This window comes from Ailuropoda melanoleuca, chromosome 4, assembly GCF_002007445.2.
Source record: "Ailuropoda melanoleuca isolate Jingjing chromosome 4, ASM200744v2, whole genome shotgun sequence".
NCBI classification, from domain to species: domain Eukaryota; kingdom Metazoa; phylum Chordata; class Mammalia; order Carnivora; family Ursidae; genus Ailuropoda; species Ailuropoda melanoleuca.
Genome location: NC_048221.1, coordinates 105,097,305 through 105,114,280, shown reverse-complemented (window position 1 = coordinate 105,114,280; position 16,976 = coordinate 105,097,305). Strand labels below are relative to the sequence as shown.

General features: G+C 52.6%; 2 protein-coding genes across 4 annotated transcripts in view; one reads left to right on the top strand and one right to left on the bottom strand.

The window, feature by feature from the left end:
• The window catches only part of ELMOD3 (ELMO domain containing 3), a 30,224-nt gene extending 25,534 nt beyond the window's left edge, over nt 1-4,690 (bottom strand). The window contains exons 1-3 of one of the 3 annotated variants that reach the window (XM_034659460.1): nt 4,276-4,690; nt 4,032-4,098; nt 2,437-2,722 (exon numbers count right to left, since the gene is read on the bottom strand). In XM_034659460.1, the coding sequence (XP_034515351.1) occupies nt 2,437-2,444 (8 nt within the window). In that variant the 5' untranslated portion in view covers nt 2,445-2,722; nt 4,032-4,098; nt 4,276-4,690. The remainder of the gene's footprint in view (nt 1-2,436; nt 2,723-4,031; nt 4,099-4,275) is intronic. The other 2 variants (XM_034659459.1, XM_019803357.2) reach the window with 2 other exon arrangements.
• A 108-nt stretch (nt 4,691-4,798) lies between these two features.
• Nucleotides 4,799-16,449, top strand: RETSAT (retinol saturase). The gene is made up of 11 exons (XM_002922848.4): nt 4,799-5,391; nt 6,883-7,065; nt 7,399-7,640; nt 8,368-8,569; nt 9,036-9,233; nt 11,160-11,279; nt 14,953-15,091; nt 15,325-15,434; nt 15,514-15,680; nt 15,897-16,056; nt 16,310-16,449. Exons 1-11 carry the CDS (start codon nt 5,220-5,222, stop codon nt 16,447-16,449), a joined length of 1,833 nt encoding a protein of 610 aa, XP_002922894.1. The 5' UTR covers nt 4,799-5,219.
• The last annotated feature ends 527 nt before the right edge of the window (nt 16,450-16,976 follow it).

Genomic DNA, 16,976 nt, shown 5'->3' with positions numbered 1-16,976 from the left:
GCTGTGTTCTCACTTTCTTGCTCTCTATCTGACAAATAAATAAATCTTTAAAAATAAAATAAATAAGAGAAAAAAAACTAATTAAAAGAAAATAAATTAAAAAATCAGGGCTACATCAAGGCCCCAGAACCCCAGGTTATCCTGTTATTCTAATCCCTCCCACACATTTCTGCCAACTACTACTCCTTAAACAGAGCTTTGATTTCTTTTTTTTTTTTTTAAAGATTTTATTTATTTATGTGACACAGAGACAGCCAGCGAGAGAGGGAACACAGCAGGGGAGTGGGAGAGGAAGAAGCAGGCTCCCAGCGGAGGAGCCTGATGTGGGACTCGATCCTGAAACGCTGGGATCACGCCCTGAGCTGAAGGCAGATGCTTAACGACTGCACTACCCAGGCAGCTCAGAGCTTTGATTTCTTTATGACCAGAATGGATCACAAGACAAAAGAATGGATGCCTGAACACAGCACAGCTGAGCAAAGCCCTCCATCGCTGGCCTCGTGATGCCTCCTCACGACTATTTCCCACTTCAGTCCAGTGAACACACTTGCTGCAGCTCCTCTCACCTCCATCCCTTGGTTCATGTGGTTTTCCTCCAGAAGACGCCCCTACCACCACCCCTTCCACCTACCCAAGGTGGCCTGCTTTCTCCAGTGGGGCTACAAGGGTCTCTCCCCTTCTCTCAGGCCTACAGCCAGCCCTTCTGCGGGGAGCACAAGTCTCTCTGCAAGAGGCCTACGTGATGAGAAAACAGCTATTTGGAGTTGCTTCCTAGGTTCTAGAGTATGACAACCCTGCTCATAGCCAGAACTTGGACATTTAGATACGCACCTGAGCTTAGGATTCCTGCTACGAGTTCCTGCCTTGCTTTCCCCGGAACACCTTTTAAAATAATCACTTAGAGTTGAGTCTGAGAAAAGCTAGTGACCTCCCCCTTGTAAATAAAAGGGGCGCTTGCTAGTCTACTCCCTATCTCGTGCTTGCTCGTGATCTGGGACTGAGGACTGCTCCTACCTTGGCTCACTGTCCCCTCCACACACTCACCCCTGCCTCATTTCTGGGATCTTTAAGTAATAAGTCTTGTGACTCCACTTCTCTTTTGAGTGTGCTGAAATTGCACCATCAATCAAAATGGCCCTGGAGTTTTCACGTCCCCCAACGCAGCCTGTCTTTAAATCAGACCCTGCGGCTTTGAGTGGAAGAATCTTTTTTTTTTAACACTTCTTTTCTATTTCTGACACCCAATTAGCACAGTATGAGGCACAAAATATGTTCTCAAAAATTCTGATGAGTCACTATGCTGAACAACTCCCTGCAGGGGTCTGTGCCCTCAGGATTCATTCCATCCTTCTTTTCCCTCTCCAATTCAGTCCCCTCCAGTGGCCGAAGACTTCTCTCTGGAAGAACAGTTCACCTGTCTTAGTACAGTGGAGAAAACCTCCCCGGACTCCCAAAGCAAAGGCTTTGTCCCACAAACTCCATTAAGATCACTTCTGGACCACGTAGGGAGAAGGGTAAGGAAGGCAGGGTTAGCTGCCAGGGTCACACAAAGACATATCACACTGGACCCAGAGTCCTGAGGATAATGAAGCCAAAGCATGTGTTTGACAAGGGTAAGGTAAACAGGCCAAATTGATAAATTACAAATATCTTTGGGGATTCCTCATTGACATTCTCCTCTCACCCAAGCAAATCCAAAACAAAATCCCACGACCCACCCAGAAAATAAGCTACCAGTGCGGCATCTGGCCAGCTCAGTCAGAACACGTGACTCTTGATCTTGGGGTTGTGAGTTTGAACCCCACATTGGGTGTAGAGATTACTTAAATGAATAAACTTAAAAAAGGGGGGGGCGCCTGTGTGGCTCAATCCATTAAGCAGCTGCCTCTGGCTTCGGTCATGACTTGGGGTCCTGGGAGTCTGCTTCTCCATCTCCCTCTGCCCCTCCCCCAACCTGTGTGTGCGCTCATGCGCTCGCGCGCTCTCTCTCTCAAATAAATAAATAAAATCTTAAAAAAAAAAAAAAGAGGGGTGCCTGGGTGGCTCAGCCGTTAAGCGTCTGCCTTCAGCTCAAGTCATGATCCCAGCATTCTAGAATCAAGCCCCGCATCAGGCTCCCTGCTCCACGGGAAGCCTGCTTCTCCCTCTCACACTTCCCTTGCTTATGTTCCCTCTCTCACTGTCTCTCTCTGTCAAATAAATAAATAAAATCTTTAAAAATAAAAAAATAAAGGAAAAAAAAGAAAAGAAGCTGCTAGCAAAGGCAACTGACTCAGAGGTGTATGAATAGAAGCTTCTCCTACAAAGAACATTATAATGAGGGTTTTCCCAAAACATTTCTAAAGTTCTACATTCTCTTGATCTATCTTGTGTTATTACTAATAACAATATATCCCAAACAAACACCTTCTTTCTCAAATAGAAGTGCTTGCTTACCTGTCCATCTCTTAATTCTTTCTCGTCATGGAAAGAGCAAGAGTTTTCATTCATGACTCAAAGTCATTTGTTCAAGTGAGCTTCGTCCTTGGGCTCAGAAAGGAGTTTAATCAAGTCTGAGATTAGAAGTGTGGGGAGAGCCAGAGATCCGGCTGCTCTATGTCTGCCTTCCTCCCCAGCAGTCATTCAGACTAAGAGTAAGTAAATAGTCCCCGTGTGCCATCACCAAGGCTAGGAGGTTTCCGTGAGGACCGAAAGAAGTCCCTGAGGTCTCTGAAGTCCCAGTCTGTAGAAAAAACATTACAAAAAAAAACTAGTTTCATCATTCAGTTAAGCCTCTGTTAACAAAAACTGACTTTAAAAAAACCTTTCAGCAGGGGCACCTAGATGGCTCAGCAGGTTGAGTAACCCACTCAGGTCATGATCTCAGGTTCGTGAGATCAAGTGCCCAGTCGAGTCGGGCTCCATGTTTAGCGGAGAGTCTGCTTCTCTCCCTTCCTCTGCCCCTCCCCCTGCTCGTGTGCGCTCTCTCTCTCTCAAAAGAAATACATAAATCTTAAAAATAAATAAAAATCTTTAAGCAGCTGTAAATTTATTCTGACTACATCAGCTGCTTTAGTCAAATCCCTAACTTGTAGTTTCCATGCCACTGGACAGAAAGAAGGGGCTGCTATAGAGTCTGAGGGTTGGACTCTCAGTGTCCGGAAGGCAGCAGCACTACTGTTAAGTGCCGAGGTCTGGTTCCCACGATGAAGTCACTGGGACCTGCGGGCAGCTTATTAAAGGGATGAAGCTATTGTGTGGCATCCTGGTGGGTGGTTTTAGCTGAAGTGCTCAGGCTTTGCTTAGGTCTCAGACACAGGTTGGGTCTGGGGGCTTATAACACTAGGCCCAGTTCCCACGACAGAAAATCAAAATGCAGCGCATTGCCTAGCCTTCCCTGGTGAACACCAGTATTGCACATGTCAGAGCTGTTGAGCCAGTTTGGCTAACTCTAAGACAGTCATCTCACGAGGGAAGAGGGCTGGACAGACCCGTAACTTATCATGGAGGAACTGTACAACAGGGATGCCTGTTACAACAACAGTCTGGATCATAAGTCGGCAGATGGCCCCCACACACCTGATGGTCATATTTCACAAACCTGGATAACTCAGGAAGGAGGGAGGGAAGGGCCCCTCTTTGAGGTCAGGCCCCCACTGTGGGAACATGATCTGGACTCCCTAAGAACTGGCTGCCAATAACAAACTGGAATCTTTGTCATGATGCACTGATTCCTAGACCCCAGAATGGGAATACTTCCCGGCTCTTGGGCTGGACATTTGGGTTCCTGTAATTCAGTGGGGAGGACAGTGCTCCTTGGTCATGGTACCTCAGGAACTAGCTCTCCCTCACTGTGTCCTCTGGAGCCTCAGCATCTGGTTCCCTTTCCTTTCCCTCCTCCTTGACCTCCATGGCACCATATAACAAAACACCACACAGCCAACCTTGGGAAGGTGACGGGCAGGGATGGTACGAGGGATCTCAGGAAGCCTCTCCTGTTTCTGTGTATGAAACGAATCAGGCAGCACAGAAGCATGCCCAGCTTTACACACCTGCTAGTGCCTCAGTTCCGGCTGGAGCTCTGGGGACTTCAACAGGGACAGTTACAGATACAGTTATCTATAGCAGAGAAAGAAAAGAGCAAAAACTCCGTCAAATAAGCCAGTAATGGAAGTTATGAAGTCACTCCCACCATGAGGCAAGTTCCTTATAGTTGGGTCCTAAGAAAAGGCCTTCCCCTAAGGATGGGTGCTTTTAAAATTAAGTATGGTACACCCACTTTAGGCAAGGACTTACATCAAGGAGTATGATTTTCAAACTTCTTGCTGGAGCTTCAACTCTCTGAATAGGTATTTAATCCAGACACTGGGTCCATACTTGAAATACAAATGCCCACATAGGTCTGACAGTCCTTCTCTGATCCTTTCATCAGACTTGTCGCTGGGCGGCTCCCTGACCCCTCACTGCCCCCACGGAGGGCAGGTGCCATGGGGACTCAGGCAGAGGCTCGGGGGCGCCGCCAGGCCCCCGCGACAGGCAACGCCATCCCAGGCGGGCGCCGCAAAGCGAGTGGCCACGGGGCGGGGGGGGGGCACAGGGCCGGGTGCTCCCCGGCTGAGACGCGCGGATCTCAGCAAGGATCTCACTCCATCAAGGTACCCCGCCAGCCTGGGGCTGTGTGGGTTCCGGACGGAAACCTCCTCACCAGTTGGTGCGGAAAACAGGTAAGCAACTTGCCTCGGGTCATTGGGCGAGCCCACGGCAGAGCGCAGACCAGAACCCAGGCCTCCTGGGTCCCGGGCGGGATTCTCTCTCAGCCTTGCAGCTCCCAGCCTCGTCTCGGCCCGGGGCGACCATCTCCACGCACGCCTGCTCCACAGGGCCGGGGGTTCCCGGCCGCGGCTCACAACTCCCGAGTCGTGGCGTCGGGTCAGGCCGCCGGGCGCGCCTCCCCGCGCGTGCGCACCGCGTCCCCGCGCAGCCTCTCCGCCCAGAGCGCCCCACCTCCCGGCCGCCAGGGACGCTTGGCACTGGCGAGAGCCGTGGGAGACGCTGGGAGGGCCAGTCTGCGCGGACTCCTGGCTCCCGGCCGGGAAGGTTCTGGCTTATCAGTGGTCGAGGCTGCCTCCGCCTCTCACCCAACCTCCCCTGCCCGGAAGGGCACAGAGGCGCAGCGGAGTCCCGGCCGCAGAGGCTGGGCGCGGTGGCAGCGGACCCGGTCCTCGGACCACGCCAGCGCCATGTGGCTTTCGCTGCTGCTGCTGGCCCTGCTGCTGCTGCTGGCGGTCCTCTGCAAAGGGCACCTGTGGCTGTCCGCAGGCGGCTCCCCGAACCCCTTCTCCGAGGACGTCAGGCGTCCCCCTGCGCCGCTGGTGACCGACAAGGAGGCCAGAAAGAAGGTTCTCAAGCGAGGTCAGCGGGAAGGGACCCTAGGCTGCAAGGCTGCATTTGGGTGGCTTGCATTCCCATTCCGGCAGGTCGAGCCGCTGTCTACCTGGGCCTCAGTTTCCCCATATGTAAAGTGTTGGGAGGGCTTCCTTGCATGGGGAGGCGCCCCGCCTTACTGTCTGCTACCGGTGAGAGCCTACGCCCTGGCAGGCCCAGGGCCATAGTGGCCCCATGGGCGCGGTCCCGTCCTCAGCATCCCAAGGTCATGGTATAGCCAAGAACAGGTCCACGACCTGTAGGACAGGCAAGAGATCTTCCCCCCATTTGGTTTATAGGACCTTAACTTTTTCACTTATCCTCCCCCATGGTTCAGGGGCATGGAGGAGCTGCACATTTCTTCCAACCTGTGTGGGAAATGGTATTTTGCCCAACAAGTGATTTGACTGGTTATGCCTCCTCCCAAATCATATGGTTGAACCCTGGTTCTAAAACTTTGGGAGAATCTCAGCAGGATGCCTCAGGCTCAGAGCTGCTTCTTGGTCAACCAGAGTATCTCCACTCTCATCTTTAGGACATATTTTGGGGTTCCTCAAAAGGTTTAAAGAAAGAGTTCTGCTGCTTTAAAAAAAAAGAGAGAGATCTCCTCTTTGATCTCCAAGGTCCCTCCTACTTATAAATTTTAGAATTCTGTGTGACACATTTAGTGACATAGGTAGAGACAATACTCTTTTGGGTTGTGATAGAAAATGTGTTTTTCACTATAGGTTTCTCTAAAAATGTTTGAAAAGTTTTGCAAGTTCTTGTGCAGCTTGAAAAATTCCAAATCTCAGTTCTTCAGGAGTGATCTTTAAAGAACAGATCTTGGGTTGGAAATGTGCTGTCGGGTTTCAACTTGTTTAGGTGCTGGCCCCTTAGTTCTGCCTCTAGACTTCCCGGATATGAAGGGATGGTGCTGTGATTTCTCAGCTCTGTCCTGCTCAAGCCTTTGCTTCAGGATCTTGAAGAACCATCATAGGACCAGCCTGCTCCACTGGTGCCTGCAGACCCTGTAATTTCCAAAGAATCCATTCTAAACTCGTGAACAGCCAGTTCCATGAGCCAGCAGCCTGCCCACAACATGCTCCTCTGTCCCCCATCTCCTCATTTCTTTCTTTCCTAGCTCTCTATTTGCACTTCAGTTTCTCAGCCTGTATTACCATCAGCTTTCTGCTCTTGTTTGTGTCGTGGTTTACTGATTCCTACTTTCTTTGATAGTAGGGAAAATCCCCAGGTACATATTGGTTTTGATTACATCAATTCATCTCAAACCAAATCGCTGTCTTTAATCCACCTGGCTGGTCCCGAGACTGTCCCAGGTGAATGGGTGGAGTGATTTCAGTCAGTGGCTCCATGCCCAACTCTCCAGAGTTTCCTTGCGTTGTATAAGCTAGCGAAGTCTTCCTTGGTTTCCATCTCTTTGCTTTCTCTCTGCCCCTGCCTGAGAAGCTCACCTTCCATCTCTTCCCTCCACTGTAGCTTTCTCAGCCAGCCAAGTGCCAGAGAAGCTGGACGCAGTGGTGATTGGCAGTGGCTTTGGAGGCCTGGCTGCCGCTGCGATCCTGGCCAAAGCTGGCAAGCGAGTTCTGGTGCTGGAGCAGCACAGCAAAGCAGGAGGCTGCTGTCATACCTTCGGACAGAAAGGCGTTGAATTTGACACAGGTAAGGTTTCTGCGGCAAGGGGTTGGGAGCATGGCTCTCTCTTCAGGAGGCTGGGGGCAGCCACTGTGGGAGGATCCTGGATATTTCTGTTGTTTCAGAGGCATCACTTTCTTTGCCTGACAGCCATAACCACTGGGTGCTGAACTGGGCAGAGATTTGGTGGTTTCTGTTGCAACTCCCCCCGCCCCCACACACACAGAAAGGGTGGGTAGCACCCTCTGGGCATGGACTCAGCTAGGCAGGACTACCTCTTTGACCTTGCTTCCTTATCCACCTTTCCAGGGGGTCAGTCCCCTCATCCCTATGACACCTTGTTGTTCTGTCTTCCAATAGGAATCCATTATGTTGGGTCCATGCAAGAGGACAACATTTTCCGTTTTGTCTTGGACCAGATCACGGAGGGGCAGCTGGAGTGGGCTCCCTTGTCCTCACCCTTTGACATCGTGGTACTAGAAGGGCGCAATGGCCGAAAGGAGTTCCCCATGTACAGTGGGGAGAAAGCTTATATTCAGGGCCTCAAGGAGAAGTTTCCCCAGGAAGAAGCCGCCATTGACAAATATGTAAAGCTGGTTAAGGTAACATGGACATGCTGAGGGCCCCCTGTTTATTCCTGACAAGGCTGCGCTTCTTCATTAGTGGAGTGACGTGGGCGAGGCAGGAAGGGAGGAACAGTCAAGTCTGCCCTGAACTCAGCCCCTATCCTTAGTTGGCCTCGGTGCCCAGCTGGGCCCTGTCTCTGGAGCCTGGCCTCTGCGGCTGCCACTCACTCTGGCCTCTGGGGGGCACCCTGTTCTCCTTTTTGACAAGGCTGCTTCTACCTCTGTGGTCAGATCACACCCTTTTTTTTTTTTTTTTTAAAGATTTATTTGACGAGACACAGCAAGAGAGGGAACACAAGCAGGGGGAGCAGCAAAGGGAGAGGGAGACGCAGGCCTCCCGCCGAGCAGGGAGCCCGATATGGGGCTCGATTACAGGACCCTGGGATCATGACCCAAGCCGAAGGCAGACGCTTAACGACTAAGCCACCCAGGTGCCCCGAGATCACACCTTTTTTTACTTCCTCGGAGATCAGATGGGATTTTTCAAAAGGAATTTGGGCAGGAAACTGAAAAGCAGAAAAGGACTTATCTGAATGTGGAATGGGGACAATTCACAGAGGACAGATTTTTAAAAATCCTAGTCCAGCCCGGGCTAAGTGGTGCTGGGTCCTGGTGCTGGGCCGGTGCAGGCTATTGCAATGGTGAGTCTGTTACAGCCGTTCTGGAGGTCGGACCTGTTCTCACGGCTCATTTGTTCCCTCAGGTGGTGTCCCGTGGAGCCACCCACGCCATCTTGTTGAAGATGCTCCCGTTGGGCGTAGCTCAGCTCCTCAGCAAGTGTGGGCCGCTCACCCGTTTCCTTCCATTCCTTCGTGCATCCACGCAGAGCCTGGCTGACGTCCTGCGGCAGCTGCCAGCCTCGCCGGAGCTCCGGCTGGTGCTGAGCTACATCTTCCCCGCTTACGGTGGGTACTGGCCTTGGGTCCGGGGCGGCTCCTGGAGGAGGAGATGCTGCCCTCTTGGCTCTCAGCCTTTCTTCCTGAGCCTACTTGACTGACTGAGATGGAGCAGTATATACCCAAGGTCCTCTGGAGCTTCTGGATGAGAAGTCTGGCCAACTACCTGCTGGACTCCCTGGTAAAAACTCCGTTCATCCGAGGCCTGGATGGTTTTCCTTTTCAACCAACGGTGTCCTCCCTCGTCTTGGCAGCATGGCACTTTGCAGGGAGGACATTCCCACTGGCCCCAGAATCTGTCAGGTGCCCTGTGTTTGGATGGAAACTGTTCCTCTGGCTGCCCTTAGCCCTGGGGATCATTTGGATCCTGGGATGGGTAGACTCAGGCTGCGTGCTTTTTGACAGGCAGCTGTGTTCCTTTCTAAATGGTGCTGCCGCCTGCCCTTGCCTCATCACCCCTTCCTTCCTTCTGTAGGTGTGACCCCCAGCCACAGTGCCTTTTCCATGCATGCTCTGGTGGTTCGCCACTACATAGAAGGGGCCTTTTATCCCCGAGGGGGTGCCAGTGAAATTGCTTTCCACACCATCCCTGTGATTCAGCGGGCCGGGGGCGCCGTCCTGACCAGTGCCACTGTGCAGAGTGTGTTGCTGGACTCAGCTGGGAAAGCCTGTGGTGAGAGCCCTGTGTCATGCTTCCCGGTCCCCGGGCTGGGGTGGGACAGAACTCGGGTGCAGAGAGAATCAAGCACTGCAGCCACAAGGTGAAATTGCCCAGAGAGGAGCTTGGGGAGAGGGATTAGTCTGGAGGTAGAAAGGAGGCAGGAAGGATAAAGCATTGACTGTTCCCCCAGAGAACAGCATTTAATCATTTATTCAATAGGTAAAAATAGTTATACAGTAATCCAGAACCTCCTTGAATATAGGGGCTGTGTTTCTGTAATCTTTGTTGATCTTAGCACATAATGGAGGCTCAACACACGTTTGTTCCGTGAAGGAATGAATAAGTAACCTGGGCACTCCAGAGGGCAGTGTGGAGACCAGCCAGATGCCCTGCCCTCAATCTGTAAATGGCAGGTGGAGCCAAGAATCTTGTTAGCCTGGCTCAGGTCTCTACTGCTACCTGCACAGAGAGTCAAAATTCCACTGTGGGTGAATTCTGTGAGGAGAGGGTATATGCAGGGTAGGACTCTGATAACAGAACAAACAGGCCATCCATGACGGGGGGCTGCTTCAAGAAGAAGCATTAGGGAAGGAGACAGAGAGAGGCCTGAGAGAACAGGGCTGAAGTGACAGTGAACTCACCAGAGGAATCTTGCAAGGAGGAGGAGAGGAGTGGATGGCCTGGTGCGCGTGTGTACACACATACGCACACACACACACACATACACACACACAATCAAGGGAGAAAAGGCCAGGAGCGATCTCTGAGAGCGCATGTGTAGAAGAGACCAGGAAGTTGCTGGGTGATAAGGGAGAGGTGGCTCTCAGTTCTGTGAGATTTTCTCTGATGTCCAGAGCAAGTTCTCCTTCTGGCCAAAAGAGGTCCATGAAGCAAGGAGTTTGATCGATTTAATTAGATTCAGTTCAGAATATCACTTGTATTTTTCAGGTGCTAGGTGATAAAAGATGGAGATAGAAACATAAGCTGGCTATACAGAAAATCTGTAACTCAAGAAGTTTCCACCCTCATAGGGAAGATCCCTGAGATATAATGTAAAGTGTCAGGTAGAGGCACACACTAGGGATGGAGGGAGGAGGGCAGAGGGGCTTGAGCCAGCTCATAAAAGGTGAGAAGCAGCTAGCCTGAGGTTTTGGGATGTTATTCCAGGCAAGGGGAATAGAATGTGCAAAGCTACAGATGTATGAAAGAGCTGAGTATTTTTAGGCATCTGGAAGTAGTAGGTTGAACCTTAAGAAACTGCCTTTTTTTTTTTTTTAAGTAGGTTCCACGCCCAGAGTGGAGCCCAACATGGGGCTCAAACTCACAACCCTGAGATCAAGATCCAAGTCAGATGCTTAACCAACTGAGCCACCCAGGTGCCCCAGAAACTGCCATTTTTATAGGTCAAAAATTGTTATCAGCTGTTTCATATGCTGCCCCCTAATAATTTAGTGAGTGTGGCCAGAGATGGGGCTGGAGACATAGAAGGGCCCAGACCTTGGAAGGCCGGTACAAGACTTTGGAGTTTATCTTACAGAGGTTGTGGTGGCGCCAGAGGCTTTCAGAGTATTTTGGAAATAGGACTCTGGTGGCAGTGAAGAAGGGCCTGTGATTCCAGTGGAAAGGGCTTCAGCCCATGGGCTTCGTTGGGTTTAGTGTGGAGGTTGTCGGGTTTGGCTAAAGCAAAGGGAGCCCACATAGGGTGGGGAGAGAGCCAGGGAGGGTAAGGGCAGAAGCAGCTTGGGATAGGCGGAGAACACTCGAAGATGTTGCCCTTGCTTTGCAGTTTTGCCCGCAGCCTGCTTGCCTGGCCCTCGGTGGGCTGGATGTCCATGTCTGAGAACACGAAGTGTAGGCTGGGAGAGATCTGTGTGAAATCTGGAACTTTCTCTTCCTCCTGGAGTGCACAGAACCTCAACAAAGCTCTTGTGCCTGCAGGCGTCACTGTGAAGAAGGGTCGGGAGCTGGTGAACATCTATTGCCCCCTCATGATCTCTGATGCAGGACTCTTCAATACGTATAAGCACCTGCTGCCTGAGAATGCCCGCTGCCTGCCAGGTAAGAGACTGGGCTGTGTTGCTCCTCCGAGCTCCCAACAGCACCCCTCTGGGGCTGCCCAGCCCACTCCTCCTGACTGCCCCCGATGGTCCTTAAGGAGAACGGGGGCACGAGCACACCGTCGCCAGCATCTGTTCCCAGCAAGGCCTCTGTGGTTAGGGGTTGGGAAGCAGCTTCCTTTGTATTTTGTCACCCCCAAAGAGCCCTTGGTCCTTATCTCTCATTCCATTCTTGGCATATTTACCCTCTCTCCCCTATAACCTCACCCGCTTTGCCCTCTCCTCTTTCAAGGCTCCCATTCCAGTTTGCCCATTTCTAGTTTCTCCAGATCTTAAGTCATCTAATAGTTCGTGATGGTGGGTAGCATCCTAAAGGAACATTTCTTGGGCTTTCACTATGTTTGTGGTATGAATCCTACTTTTTGCCTTAATTTCTCACTTATTTTGAGTGGGAAAGCCTGGTCGGACAGTATCAGTAAGGGAAACTAAGGCTGGCATGGAGAAGAAAGTCTTGCTGTAATTGTTATGTGTTTTATTTGGGACCCAAGGTTATATATATATATATATATATATATTTTTTTTTTTTTTTTTGCCTCTTTCAGGAACCAGCTCCTTACTGGGGCTGAGGCTGCAGGAGGAGTACCCTTCTGGCTTTCTTCTGTCCCTTGAGCTCTGGGCTTGTGCTTGAAATCTGGGGCCCAGACAGAAATAATACTCAATGCAGTCATCTCTTCTGATAGGCTGTGTCCAAAAATATAAAAGCCTGATTTTGGGGTGAGGAGGCAGTAGGCATAGCTATGGGTGAGGCCTTCCTTGGTAAGTCTGTGTGAGGGGCTTTCCTTTTGTCACTGCATGTGATCCTCATTCCCACCTGGGGGAGAGATGTCATCATCCTAATGTTTATGCGGGAGGTGGGGAAGTGAGGGGAAGTGACTTCCCAAGGCCACTCAGGGGAAAGTAGTGAAGCTGAGATGAGAACACTGGTGTGTCTGACTCGAAATCCTGGGCTCTTGGCCCCCTATGGACTAAGGAATGTGGAGCTTCCAGAGAAAAGGCCTCACTAAAAGGTGCAGGAGAGCAGGCCAGCCCACAGGGAACAGAGTAGCTGAGCCAGAGTTGAATGAGATGTTATCATTTTGAAACGGACTTTAGAATATCACGTAACTAGAAGTGCCGGTATGATCTGAGGGCAGGAGGCCAGCTGGCTGGGAGGGGACTCATGGTCCAGGAGGGTAAGAGATGGTTCCAGATGAAGACCTCTGGCTGGGGCGAGGTGGAGAGTGATGTGGTTGGGGTGGAAACCATGGCCTTCGGCGGCATGTGGAGGAGCCCAGAGAGCCGTGGGAGAGGGCTCCCCGCTCCAGGGGCTGGGCCTGTGGCTGCTCTGGAGGAGCTGGGGAGGGTGGGCAGCACGATGGGCTCAGTAGAAAAGTGATGGTCCCGGGTTTCCTCACGGGCGAGAGGGCAGGTGGCAGTTGTGATGGTCTCTAAGGTATGCGACGGGTAGGACCGAAATCCAGCTTTCTCATCCCCTTGCCTCACTTAGCGGGGCCTCAGCTAGCAGCTGCTGCCAGCGAAGGCCTCCCTCCCCTCACACCGCGTGAGCTGAGTAGGGGGAGGCAGACTGGCCAGTGGCAGGGCAGCTGGACAGGGCTATGTAGACTGACAGACTTGGCCTTTGGTACTTCCTGCCTCCCTGTCTCCCGGGACCTCTGAACCCTGGCCCTGTCCTCTGATGGGTCCCACTGCCCTCCCCTCCCCCAGGCCTCCTCCCTCGGTAGCCATGTTGCCCTCCCTTCACTATCCGGTTACGGTTACGTTTACTGCTTGCTTTCATGCATCTTATCTAATGGCACCAGCCCCATCTGGCAAAAAACCCAATTGCCCCGCTTGGGCGGGAAGTTAGATGCTTCCTCAGATGAATCCCCGTTTGAGAACATTTCAGGGAGTGGCAGTGAGATGCTTAACTCAGGAGACCCCAGGTGCTGGGACTCCTTTGTTTCCAGCTGCTTTGGGGGTGGGATTCTCATAGGTCTGTCTCCCTCTCAGAGATGAGAACCAGGTATCTGGTGGCCTCTGGGGCAGGCAGTGCCAGTTGGCATCAGGTGTGGGGGAGGGGTGCTCAGGCAGAGGGAGCCTGTGTGAAGGGGAGCACTTTTCTTAATTCCACTACTGAGCCTCGAGGAGATTCCTGGGGATGGTTTGGAGGGGAAGTTGTCTGAGTGGGGACTGTATCCATCTGATACTGTATCAGTAAGAGAGGCTAAGCCCGGCATGGAGAAAAAAGCCTTGATACCATCGTTGTGTGCCTGATTTGGGACCCAGGGTTCTCGTTTTCTGCCAGATATGTGGTTCCCGAATCACATCCTTCTAGCTGGAGAAAAAGGAGAAGAGGGGCTGGGGGGAGGTAGTTGCTATTCTTAAGGGCCTCTGAAGACCTGCAGGGTCTCACTCCTGGGCCCCCCATTTTCCCCATGACCACCCTCACCGCACCTGGCGAGGGGGAACTGGCGGTGAGGTCAGCCCTGGATGCTGGGACGCAGGCCACGGGTGCCCCTGCAGCTCCAGAGCAGCCCTGGGCGCCTCTGTGGCTCTGGAAGCCCACGCTCCCCTTCCCCCGTCAGCGTGTGCCTACGGTCCTGCCGCCACTGTTACCGTGCCTCACTTCATGCTCAGAAGTGGCCTGTTTTGCACGATAAAGTCTATGCTCACCATACACAGAGCACTGAGTTTTCTGCAGCCTCTATGGGGAAAGCCAACTTCTTTCAGGCAAGCCGCTTTCCCAGTAGACAGGCATCACATCTGATCCCTTGTAGTGTCCCCAAGGCCTAGCAGAGGATTTGGCGCATTTTAGGTCCTCAACAAATACTCGTTCAACAAATTAAGCAGAGCAGCCAGTGGCCGAATTACACTTCAGGCAGATGATGGTCCTGGGAATGGGAACAAAGGGTAAGACTTTGTGGGAGCCATTTCCAGAAAACTGGTCTGGGGTCATTTGTTGAGAGGTGGGGAAGCCCAGCTGCTTAGGTCCAGGGGACATCAGGTGGCTCTCGGAGAGGCTGTCACCCTCCTCCATGGTGCTCTTGTTCCCTCCTCCCCTACCTGAACCCTCCATGCCAGGGGTCAGTAATGCTGTTTGCCTTTGTTCATCTGCACCGCTTACCATTTCGAGGGCTGGTGCTCGCCTGTACAGCACATGAGGAATCATGCACAGTCATTCACTAGATGGCTCGTGTTATGTAATACGGAAATCAGGGCTTGTAAGAAAGCAGTGTTCAAATGTGTGGTCTGTATAGCGTGGAGCCCAGTATTCCACTCATAACTTAAAGCCATTAGGGGAAGACTGGAGGCCATCAGCCCGAGACCATCCTGCAGCCCCGAGCCAGCTTAGGGAAGCTGGGCCTCCTGGCCGCCTAACGGTGCTAGAGCAGCGGTAGGCGGGGACAGGAGAGTGGGAGCCTGGGGTTGTGTTCTTCACAGGCAGGAGACAGAAGAACAGCCCCCGCCCTGGCAAGTCAGTGGCGGTAACAGTGGCCGTAACAGTTGTAAATATGGCCCAGGTGCTAGACTGGCTGCCAGGGGAAAGGCTGCTGATAAAGCGAGCAGCATCGGCAAGTTCTGGGCAGGGAGCGGCCACCTCAGCCACAGTCCACACAGCCCTGACACTTTGGCAGGTGTGAAGCAGCAGCTGGAGATGGTGCGGCCTGGCTCGGGCATGTTCACTGTTTTCATCAGCCTACGAGGCACCAAAGAGGACTTGGGTCTACAGTCCACCAACTACTTTGTCTACTTTGACATAGACCTCGACAAGGCGTAAGGCGTGTGTGCACATGGGGGGAGAAGGGGTCAGCACGGGCCCATGGCCCACAGGGCTCTTGCTTCCTCCCTTGATGCTGGAGAATCAGCAGGATATGGACCAGGCCTCAGTTTCATTCCTGGTCGGGGGGTGGGTGGGAGGGGTGTCCCTGGGGATGAACTATACTCCGGGCAGTGCCGGTGTCACTGAGCGAGGCCCGGGGATTGGCAGCCACACTCCTCACCCCCAGGATGGAGCACTACCTCTCGACGCCCAGGGAGAAGGCTGCAGCACACGTGCCCTTCCTCTTCATCACTTCCTCATCAGCCAAGGATCCCACTTGGGAGGACCGGTTCCCAGGTGGGGCTTTGGGTCCTGGGGCTGGGGGCTGGAACAGGGAAGGGGCCTGGCAGTAGTAACCCCAGCGCTGTGTCCGCAGACCGGTCCACGATGGTGGTGCTGATGCCCGCCTGTTATGAGTGGTTTGAAGAGTGGCAGGAGGAAGCAAAGGGAAAGCGGAGCAGCGACTACGAGACCCTCAAAAACTCCTTTGTCGAAGCCTCCCTGTCGGTTGTCATGAGGCTGTTCCCACAGCTGGAGGGGAAGGTAGGAGGGTAGACTGTGTGCTAGTAGTGACAAATCTCTTGGTGACATTTCTCTTTTTCTTTTGGGAAGGGAAATAAAGCCTGGAGACAGCTAAGCTCCAGGGAAGGGCAGGGAACCCATGCAGGCAGACAGCTCAGTCAGGGAGATCAGAAAAGGGAGACGAGGATCTCACAAGGCCCCACTCCCACCCTTTGGCTGCCTTTTTTGTCTCCTCAGGTGGACAGTGTGGCCGGAGCGTCCCCACTGACCTACCAGTTCTATCTGGCTGCTCCCCGGGGTGCCTGCTACGGGGCGGACCATGACCTGGACCGCCTACATCCTCACGTGATAGCCTCCATGAGGGCCCAAAGCCCCATTTCCAACCTCTATCTAACAGGTACATGGACTGCCCCATTTCTGCAGGGCCGGAGACCCTGGGTTTCCCTGTCACCCCAAGGACTCTGTTCTTTCCTCAGGTCCTACAGTACCCTGCAGCCTTCCGCAAGGGGATGGGCTGCCCCAGCAGGCTCTGGACCGTGGTCCCGATCTAAGTCATCTCTGGGTGGCCTAGCTTGGAGGGAGGAACGTGAGCGCCCTTGCCCACCCCCGCCTTGGGAGCATGCTCATGGGCCTCTGCTCTTTTCTCCTAGGCCAGGATATCTTCACCTGTGGGTTGACGGGGGCCTTGCAAGGGGCCCTGCTGTGCAGCAGCGCCATTCTGAAGCGGAACTTGTACTCAGACCTGAAGAAGCTTAACTCAAGGATCCAGGCACAGAAGAAGAAGAATTAGGGAGGGGGGGTGGGGGAATGGGACAGGCTGGTGATGGGTAGTAAGGAGGGCACGTATTGCATGGTGCACTGGGTGTTATACGCAACTAAATCATCGAACTTTACATCAGAAACCAGGGATGTACTGTATGGTGACTAACATAATTAAAAAAAAAAGAAAAAAGAAGAAGAATTAGTTCAGTAAGCAATGAGTCTGAGGAGTCCCACCGGCGCACACCACTGAGGATAAAGAGTGCCTAAAGAGGTTTTTGTCAAAACCTGGGCATGGTTTTTGGTTGTAGTTCCATAGGTTCAGAGGCCCCCAGATCCCATTTTTGTTGGTTTCAACGACTCAGAGGGTGAGGAAATGCCTATGATAGGCTCAGAGTGGTTGGGGGTGGGGGGTGGGGGTAAAGACATTAGTCTGCAAGGTATACATTAGAATATCCAATTCATACACAGCAGGCCCTACGTTTGTCTTATTTCCAAGGTGACACTGGGTCTTCACTGGGCCAGCACCAAGATACCCTCATGGAGCTCAGTACCTGA

What these genes read in the sequence shown, in the direction of transcription:
- RETSAT (XM_002922848.4), top strand. Translation starts at nt 5,220, where the DNA reads ATGTGGCTTTCGCTGCTGCTGCTGGCCCTGCTGCTGCTGCTGGCGGTC. An exon ending in AAAGAAGGTTCTCAAGCGAG is followed by an intron (nt 5,392 to 6,882) that starts GTCAGCGGGAAG and finishes CCTCCACTGTAG; the next exon opens with CTTTCTCAGCCAGCCAAGTG. An exon ending in AATATGTAAAGCTGGTTAAG is followed by an intron (nt 7,641 to 8,367) that starts GTAACATGGACA and finishes TTGTTCCCTCAG; the next exon opens with GTGGTGTCCCGTGGAGCCAC.